At 58.0% G+C, this 7,733-nt stretch overlaps 2 protein-coding genes across 16 annotated transcripts; both read right to left on the bottom strand.

Moving 5' to 3' along the window:
* Nucleotides 1–350: 350 nt before the first annotated feature.
* JOSD2 (Josephin domain containing 2) lies at nucleotides 351–4,404 on the bottom strand. 13 transcript variants are annotated; one of them, XM_023507903.1, is made up of 7 exons: nucleotides 4,037–4,131; nucleotides 3,767–3,843; nucleotides 3,206–3,371; nucleotides 2,326–2,379; nucleotides 1,584–1,709; nucleotides 724–918; nucleotides 351–618 (listed from the first exon to the last, which is right to left on the bottom strand). In XM_023507903.1, the coding sequence occupies exons 3-7, from the start codon at nucleotides 3,352–3,354 to the stop codon at nucleotides 519–521; spliced, it is 624 nt and encodes a 207-aa protein (XP_023363671.1). In that variant the 5' UTR covers nucleotides 3,355–3,371; nucleotides 3,767–3,843; nucleotides 4,037–4,131; the 3' UTR covers nucleotides 351–518. The 13 variants fall into 13 exon arrangements, with proteins under 13 accessions (XP_023363671.1, XP_012668021.1, XP_023363676.1 ...); XM_012812567.2 differs by lacking the exon at nucleotides 3,767–3,843 and having other exon boundaries at nucleotides 4,037–4,404; XM_023507908.1 differs by lacking the exon at nucleotides 3,767–3,843 and having other exon boundaries at nucleotides 3,995–4,272.
* Nucleotides 4,405–4,515: 111 nt separating this feature from the next.
* ASPDH (aspartate dehydrogenase domain containing) lies at nucleotides 4,516–6,728 on the bottom strand. Of its 3 annotated transcripts, none has more exons than XM_003801452.2 (7): nucleotides 6,616–6,728; nucleotides 6,224–6,368; nucleotides 5,879–5,963; nucleotides 5,629–5,778; nucleotides 5,339–5,559; nucleotides 5,114–5,268; nucleotides 4,516–4,694 (listed from the first exon to the last, which is right to left on the bottom strand). In XM_003801452.2, exons 1-7 carry the CDS (start codon nucleotides 6,668–6,670, stop codon nucleotides 4,651–4,653), a joined length of 855 nt encoding a protein of 284 aa, XP_003801500.1. In that variant the 5' UTR covers nucleotides 6,671–6,728; the 3' UTR covers nucleotides 4,516–4,650. The 3 variants fall into 3 exon arrangements, with proteins under 3 accessions (XP_003801500.1, XP_023363670.1, XP_023363669.1); XM_023507902.1 differs by having other exon boundaries at nucleotides 6,635–6,684; XM_023507901.1 differs by having other exon boundaries at nucleotides 6,224–6,694.
* Nucleotides 6,729–7,733: the final 1,005 nt, after the last annotated feature.

The following is a 7,733-nucleotide window of genomic DNA, read 5'->3' as shown; positions in this document are numbered from 1 at the left end:
CCATTGTTCTGCCACCTCCCAATCAATGGAAGAGAATAGAGCCAAGACGTAAACTCCTGCTTCATGCCCGGCACTCACCACAATGGACATGCTGGGTCATTGTGCCAAATTGTTTGTCCCTGGTCTTTCTCCCTGTGTGGAACACAAGCCTCACGTGGGCAGGGACTTGTGTTGTTTTCTGCTGGGCTCAGGTGAGGAAACTGGGGCCCAGAGAGGTAAGCCAACTGGCAGGAGGTGGCAGGGAGCCAGATCGGAACTGGGGTGGGCTGGTTCCTGGGCACTCAGGATAAATGGGAATAACTGAACCAAAGGGATCCAGCAAAGGCTGGGCCAGTTACTCAGGCCAGGCGGGGAACAAATCAGCAGATTTATTGAGGCAGTAGCGGCAGTGGCGCGTAGGGGTAGGGGAGGGGTTGGAGCCTCCTTAGGGTCCACAGAGTGCAGCCCCTTCCCTGGCACTCAAGTGGATGTGGTCACACAGGGACCACAATGGGTGGTAGCAAGAGTCAGCCATGGGATCAGCCTGCCTGCAGCCAGCAGCCCTTCTCTTCCACTTCCTTGGTCACCACCAGCAGCACCTCACACAGGCCCTGGGCCAGGGCAGCCTCCAGGAAGGCCCTGGGCAGGAGAGATGAGAGACTGAGGCCCAGCCAGCGTTGTGCCTTCTGGAGAGTGGAGCTCCTATATGGAGCTTGGCCTCAGAGCTGCCTCTCTCTGGCTCACCTGACACCATCCTCATCCCCCAGGGTCTCAGGCACCCGTAGCTTGGAGTCCAGGTTGTAGTAGACACCATTCACTTGGCGCAGGGCTACCCAGTGCCGCCGGCGCAGAGGCAGGGACAGCAATCCAAGTGACACAGGTGAGGGCAGGTTCAGGATCAGCCCCAGCACCTGGGGCAGGGCCAGCTGGGACAGGGGCCTGTAGTGGGAGTGACAGTGGGGCCCCTGGTCAGGGCCTGCTCTGCTTGGGATGTTCCCAAGTATGAGGACCAGGCTGAGCCCGTCCAGGGAGGTTCCTAACCTGCCGAGTCTCTTCCTTCCCCGACTGCTCTGTCCACCCATCTGACCCTCATTGCCCTTCACTGCTAACCCGTCTGCCCAGCCCCTACCTAATACCTCACCAGCTCTTCAACCAGCCACAGGCCTCCCCATCATCTAGCCAGGTCCCCAACCTCCCAGCACCAGCCACGATCCTGCCAGCCACCTTGAAACCACTTGCCAGCTACCCACTGATTGTTCACCCATTCGCCACACAGCAACTTGCCCACTGCCACTCCACCTCTCTCCCATCTGTCCAGCCCTTACCCACCAGCCATCGTCACAACCTCCCTCCCTCCATATAGCACTCTCCACCTGTTTGCTGTACCCTGCCCACCATCTGTCCATCTTTCACCTGCTTCAACCCATTCACATGCCCTCGCCCAAAGTGTCCAACCTCCTTCTGGCTGCACTCATTCATCCAGCTACCTGCCTCCATCTGTCAGTGTGCCCCATCCCACCTGGTCACCCAGCCACCCCACCTGCTGGCCATCAGGATGCCAGCCTTCTTGAAGCCCAGCATGTGACCGGTGCTCTGCGGCCTACCTCCTCCTGTCCCACCACACGGCGGCCAGGCCCAGGCCCTGCAGGGCGGCCATGATCACATTGACATCATAGTTGCCAGTGCCCAGGAGGCTGCGATGGGGGTTCAGCCGGGAGTCTGGGGCCAACCTGGTGGGGGGTGGCCAGAGCCTTAGTAGGGGACCCTTAGAAAGGCCTTGCCCTTCCTACAAAGCAGAGGGTGCCAGGGTCTTGCCTTTGACTCTCCCTCTTCAACCCAACAGCTGTCCCTAAGGCCCCAGCTCTGGCTTTGTCTTTTTGCACCCTCCAGCCTCTCCTTCCAGCCCACCTTCAACCCAGGCCCAGCTGTCCCCTCAAACCCCAACAGCTCCCCAGTGCTGCCCCTGGACAAAGTCCCCATGCCTTGGTCTTTCTTGTCATGACCAATCCCTTCCTCTGTCCTTGAAGACCCACTTCAGATGTCATGTCCTCTAAGAAAAGTCTCCTTAGCCACAGGCTGGGTCTGGGGCCCTCTCTGGTCTACCCCAGGGCACAGGAGCCATCTCAGTGATAATGACTGCCTGCCTCTATCACCCTGTTTTAACATCACAGGGTTTACCATCCTCTCCTCCTCACAGCCCTCCCTGGCACCCCATCACCCCCAGGATAGAGTCCCATGAGACCCTGCTGGCCTCTGAGCCTCAGTGCCTCTTTCTGGCTACCTGTCCCCAGCCATGTCTCCTGTGCTTCTTCCCCAAGCCCAGGAGGCCCATCTGTCACCACTTGCCTCTCTGGGCCCTGCTTCCTCAAAGCAACTGTACCTCTGTCCCCATCTGGGGCTCTGGAAGGCAGGGCAGGAGAAGGGAAGAACATGTGTATTACTTTCCTGTATATCTGTTTCCCTCTCCTCCCCAAGGACAGGGGATTCATCTCTGGGTCTCCAACACATCCTTGGGGTGAAAGACTTGCCAGATCCTTGTGAGTGACAGAGATGAATAAATCCCATAGTGATCACTCTGAAGGGCTGACCTCTGTCTGAGAAGGCCGAGGGCCAAGGGGAGGGAGATAGGTTATCTCTGGATGTGGGAGGCTGAGAAGGAGGTCCAGGCAAGGAATAATGGGCCTAGGCTTAGGCCAGGGCTGTGAGGCCAGAAAAGAGGGAGAGGCAGAGAGATTATAAAGAAGAGACATTTGAAATCTGGAATACTGAGGCAGCATATTCCAGGCTGCCAAGAGGAGCACATTATGCCCAAAGAAAGAAGAGCCCTATAGGCCTCATAGTGGCGCTCATCTGGGGACAGACAGACAGGTCTGGTGTGAGGGGAGCAGTGAGTGGCAGAAGCCAGGCTCACAGGGCTGTTGATATCAGATGGAGAGGCTGGGGATAGGTCAGGGTTGGCTCGGGGGCCATGTGTAGGATGGACCAGAGGAGAAATATCAGCAGCTGGAAGGCCCAGATAAGAGAGGGAGAAGCCTTGGCTGGGGCTGAGGCTGCAGGACAGGCAGGTGGAGGGTGCAACATCTCAGTCTGAGCCCAGAATCTAGTACAGGCAGTGAACAGGCAGAAAGAGGCCCCCCAGACTCAGCCCCTGACTCTCTGTGAGACCCAGGTGGGTTGCTCCACCTGAGCCCTGCTGCTCCAGGGAATTAAGGTGGGTGACAGTCACCTCTTGCAGATCTCATCAGCAGCTTCCTGGTTAAAGAGCTGCTGCTGCAGAACGTTGTTGAGGGCGTGGACGGCACAAAGCTCCAGGCGTTGCCGTTCGTGGTACACAGAGGACTGCTGGTTCGGCTGTACTCCTGGGGCCTGGGACATGCCGTCCTTGGCTCCTGCTGGGAGTTGGGAGGGGGAGAAAGTACACAGGGGTCCAGGATCTGGAGGCCCAGAGTCTGAGGTCCAACCTCCCAGCAGGACTTGGAGGTACTGCCACTGAGGTGGGGGCTTGGAGAAGTTTGGGAGGACACGGGGCTCCGCACCCTGTTCCCTGTGCTGTCTTCTGGCAACAGGGATACCTCTGGCCCCTATTCCTAGGTAAAAGGCTCTATTTTCTGCTCACCTGGCAACACAGAATCACCCCCTCCACATCTCTAAGTAAAGGGTCCCTATCATGGTCACCCTAGAAACAGGAACCCTCCCCCCTATCCCTAGGTAACAGGATCTATCTCTGGTTACCTAGCAACAGAGGGCCCCCCCCACCCCACTAGGTAACAGTCTCTCTTCTGATTACCTAGCAAAAGGAATCCTCCTCTGTCTCTAGGTAACAGGGTCTCTTCTGGTCTCCTAGCAACAGAAAACTCCCTTCTCCTGCCATTAAACAGCAAGGTTTCTCCTCTTGTCACCTGGCAATAGGGCCCCCTCCCCAGTCTCTAGGCAACATGATCCCCTCTTCCTATCACCTGGCAACGAGGCCCCCACCCCGACACCCAAGTAGCAGAGCCCTTTCCCCGACCAGTACCCTGACCACGGCGCTCGCCCTTTGCGTGGCAACGCCCCTCACCCCGCCTGCCTCTCCGCTCCCCGGAGCCAGGGGCTTCCGCATCCCCCTGGGCGGCGGCTCTGGCTCCGAGTGCCTTACGGGCAGCACCGCGCTGACTGGGCAGGCGGGACAGACTACAGCTCCCGGCGATCCCCGCGTCCTGGACTACGACTCCCGAGGGCCTCTGCGGGACACTCGCATCATATGTGACAGGGGACTTCGTAGCCCAAAAGTCATCTGTCGCTTTTAGAAAACAGGACTACGATTCCCGTCGGTCCCCACTGCAACCCCCGGAAATGCGCCTCCAAGGTCCGCCCCCTTGCGCCCTACACGCCCCTTGCTGCTTGGAGGATTCTGGGAAGCGCGGCGAGCCGGCTCTCGCGGGGCTTTCAGAGGCTTTGTTCGCGCGTGTCCTCGCTTTTTGTGATGGCGTCACGCGCTGTGTGCAAACGCTGCGTGACGTCACAGGAGGGAAACCAGGGACCAGAAAGGCTAGACCGTGCAGGGCGAAGAATCTGTGATCTTTACTGAAATAGAAGGGAGGTCCTGGGACAGTGAGGCCAGGACAGGAGTGGGGTGGCGGTGGTGGTAGGAAGGTAAATCATGTGAGGATGTCGTCTCAGGAAGGAGGCTTCTCAGCAGAGATGGATCCCCGGCCTGGAGGGTAGCTGGCAGCAGCCTGCGAGGGAGAGACGGGGGAGGAAAGACTGAGACAGAAGGATAGGGAGAGATAGTGATGGGGGTGGGGACAGACCATTGTGGGGATGGAGGAAGACCCAGGGAAAGAGGGACAGAGACCCAGAGCGATAAAGGGAGAGACCTAGGGGATGGACAGACACATAGGTAGAGGTAGAGAGTCCCAGGAGAGGGGTGCACAGAGAGGCAGGGAGAGGAGACATGGGCAGAAATAGAGACATATACAATACAAAAATTCATATAGTGGAGCAAAAGGTTAAGGAGATTCAGAAATAAAGATCAATGAAGACAGACGCAGAACCTCAGAACCACATAGAGCTCAAGATCCCAAGCTCTGCAGAGTACAAGAACCCAGGACTGCGGGAGAGGGGCCACTATCACTGGGGAGGGGCCGGGCCGCACTCAGGAGGCTGCGCCAGAAGGCTGTGACAGTGGCGGAGCCTGTGACAGCGCCTGGTTCAGCAGGGTTCTCTCTGTGGGTGTGCACAGCAAAGCTTCGGCCTGTGGGGCCTGGGGGTCCTCTCAGCTCCACATCCACCACGTGCATGTCTGTGAGGCTGGAGCAAGCAGGGGCAGTCAGTCTTGTTAGCCTGGACCCAGTCCAACCCCCTGCTCAGCTCTGCTCACCTGAGATCAGCCACAAGCACCCCAATGACACGATCGAAGCCTAGGTTGGGAGCAGCTAGGGCAGCGGCTGCCATTGTGTTAGAGTTTCGGGGAGCAAAGGGGCACAGCCCACGGACAGGGCCTTCATAGAGCACAGTGCGAGGCCCAATGCTGCGGGCTGCAGCCAGGGGTCCCTCCAGCCGAAAGCCATCCGGGTGTGTGGCCATGGTGACACGAAGGCTCTGGAAGTAAGAGCCAGGGTTAGGGGGAGCGGGATCTTTGCAGGATCTCTGGTCCCTAGGGGCCCTCACCTGCAGGCCTCCGGCTGCATCCAACCTGGTGATGTCCTCAGTGCCCCACAGGGCCCCTCGGGCCACAAACACAGCGTGGCCCCAGTGGTGCGAAGCCTCTAGGAGCTGCCGCTCTGTGATCTGGTCAGCTAAGGCTGAGGGAGACCCCACCTGGGGTGGACAAAGGTGGTGGTGAAGAATTGCCACTTTAGGGTGAGTGATGGGGCCACAACAAAAGGGCTAAGAGCCTGGGTATGAGTTTGGGGCTTACCAGGAGATTGGCATGATGCAGGATTTGTGCCCCACATTCATGTATTATTTGGGGATGGGCCACTTCCACCACAAGATCAGGGTGCCTGAGAGAGGAGAAAGCTGGGGAAGGGCCTTGGAGAGGTATTAGCCTTCCCCTCCCCAAGGTTTCCTAGAGTCTGTGAAGGGTTGTCAGTCTTCACCCTGGCCTGGGAGGGCAAATGAAATGGATGGGCTTGTTCTATTTCACATTTGTGTGAACTAAGGGCCAGAGAGAGTAAGGGATTTGCCTGAGATCACACAGGAGCTAAGGGAGGTCAGAACAGAAGTTTTAGGGAGCTCCACTCTACATGGTAAGTTCACTGACCTTTCCCCAAGGTCAGCAAGGTTCTGGAGCTGCAGAGAAAGGGGCACACTCCCTGCCATTCGTCCTGGGTCACGATTCCAGACAAAAACAAGTTCTAGGCCTAGTTCTGGCCCCTGAGCTAGCAGATGGGAGACGAGGGACTGTCCTGGGGGGAGGGAAAGGAGAGGACCAGATACCCAGAGATGAGAAGGCACAGACCAGGGTGGGGGGCACATAGACCCAGAGAGAGAAGGGGACACAGACCAGAGAGAGAGGGACAGAGACCTGGGGTTGGGGGTAGAAGATAGTCTGGTGGGCAGATCCAGAGACACAACCAGGGGCACAGATAAAGATAGATGAAAGTTGTGTTTGTGGAGGGCAGAGGGGTTTGGGGAAGGAGGCCAGGGACTCACCGAGGCGGCCGTAACCTACCACCCCCACCCTCCGTGGGACTCTGTCGAGGGCCATGCCTCTGAGTCTGGTGTCTGTGGCCTGAGCTCCCTCAGCTGCTTGCTGCCCTCTGCACAAAGCCTGGGCAGCCACTGATCTTTGGACATTTGACCCTTGAGCCTTTCAGCTCAACCTCCCCCTTCCCACCGTGGCCTAGAGGTAGGGGAATGGAGTTGTAGGGATGAAGGTGGCTGAAAATCCTTCTCTGCATTCCGATTCCTTCCACTTTCACTGGGGGTGGGGGTGGCAGCAAACATAGTGATCTGGGGTTCCAGGGATCCAGTATCCCCTCCTCCGGCCCCTGCTTTCCTCAGGGCTATTCCTTCGTTTGTGACACACCTCTGTTCCTTCCTGCTGATGTGGAAAATTTCCTCTGCAGTCCCCTGCCCCCCTTTCTGGCCAGCCAGGTTGTCATAGAAACTACATCCTGCTTGGGGTGGGAAGAGGGGATGGTGGCAGGGACTCTGAGCTCTGTCTGTCCCCTTGCTCCCAGGTCCTCTCTGCCCCCCATTTTTGTCCTCAAATGGTCAAGGTCTGAAGGAAGCTCTGTCTGGTCATGAGCCCCCTGAGCTCCCACCCCACCCCGTCTCTCCCAGAAGGCAACAGAAGCTGGAGTTCTAGATTGTCTTAGCTGTGCCCTTGCCTCAGCGGATCAAATCCCTCCAGCTTCCCCGGGAGGGGGGGTCCCCTTCTCACATCCTTCAGCTCTCAACCCGAACCTGCCACCCTCTGTCTCTGATCATCCTTCAGTTCACCTTGACTTTCCACCTCTCGTTCTCCCCCTCAGCCATGATGCCATTACCCCCTCCCACATGTGGTATTGTCACTCTCATGTCCTTCCTTCCCTCTCCCCAACTTGCATCAGCCATAGAGTAGCCTGTGAGGCCTGGGGAGTCCGAGTGCCCCCAGAATGAGTCTCAGCCACTGTGCCTCGCAGGTGCCTGGCATCGGAAATGGCGAAGGCTGCCGCAGCGCCAGTTCCCTGCCCCCAGCCACCACCTGGTACCCGCTGCAGTGTTACCATGGCAACCAGGATCGGCACTGCAAGAGACTGGAGAGAAAGAGCATGAAAGGGAGCATG

The sequence above is a fragment of the Otolemur garnettii genome, unplaced genomic scaffold (assembly GCF_000181295.1).
Source record: "Otolemur garnettii isolate 467f Iridium unplaced genomic scaffold, OtoGar3 scaffold00211, whole genome shotgun sequence".
NCBI classification, from domain to species: Eukaryota; Metazoa; Chordata; class Mammalia; order Primates; family Galagidae; genus Otolemur; species Otolemur garnettii.
Note: the sequence above shows the minus strand (reverse complement) of the source record. Positions and strands in the feature narration are given on the sequence as shown.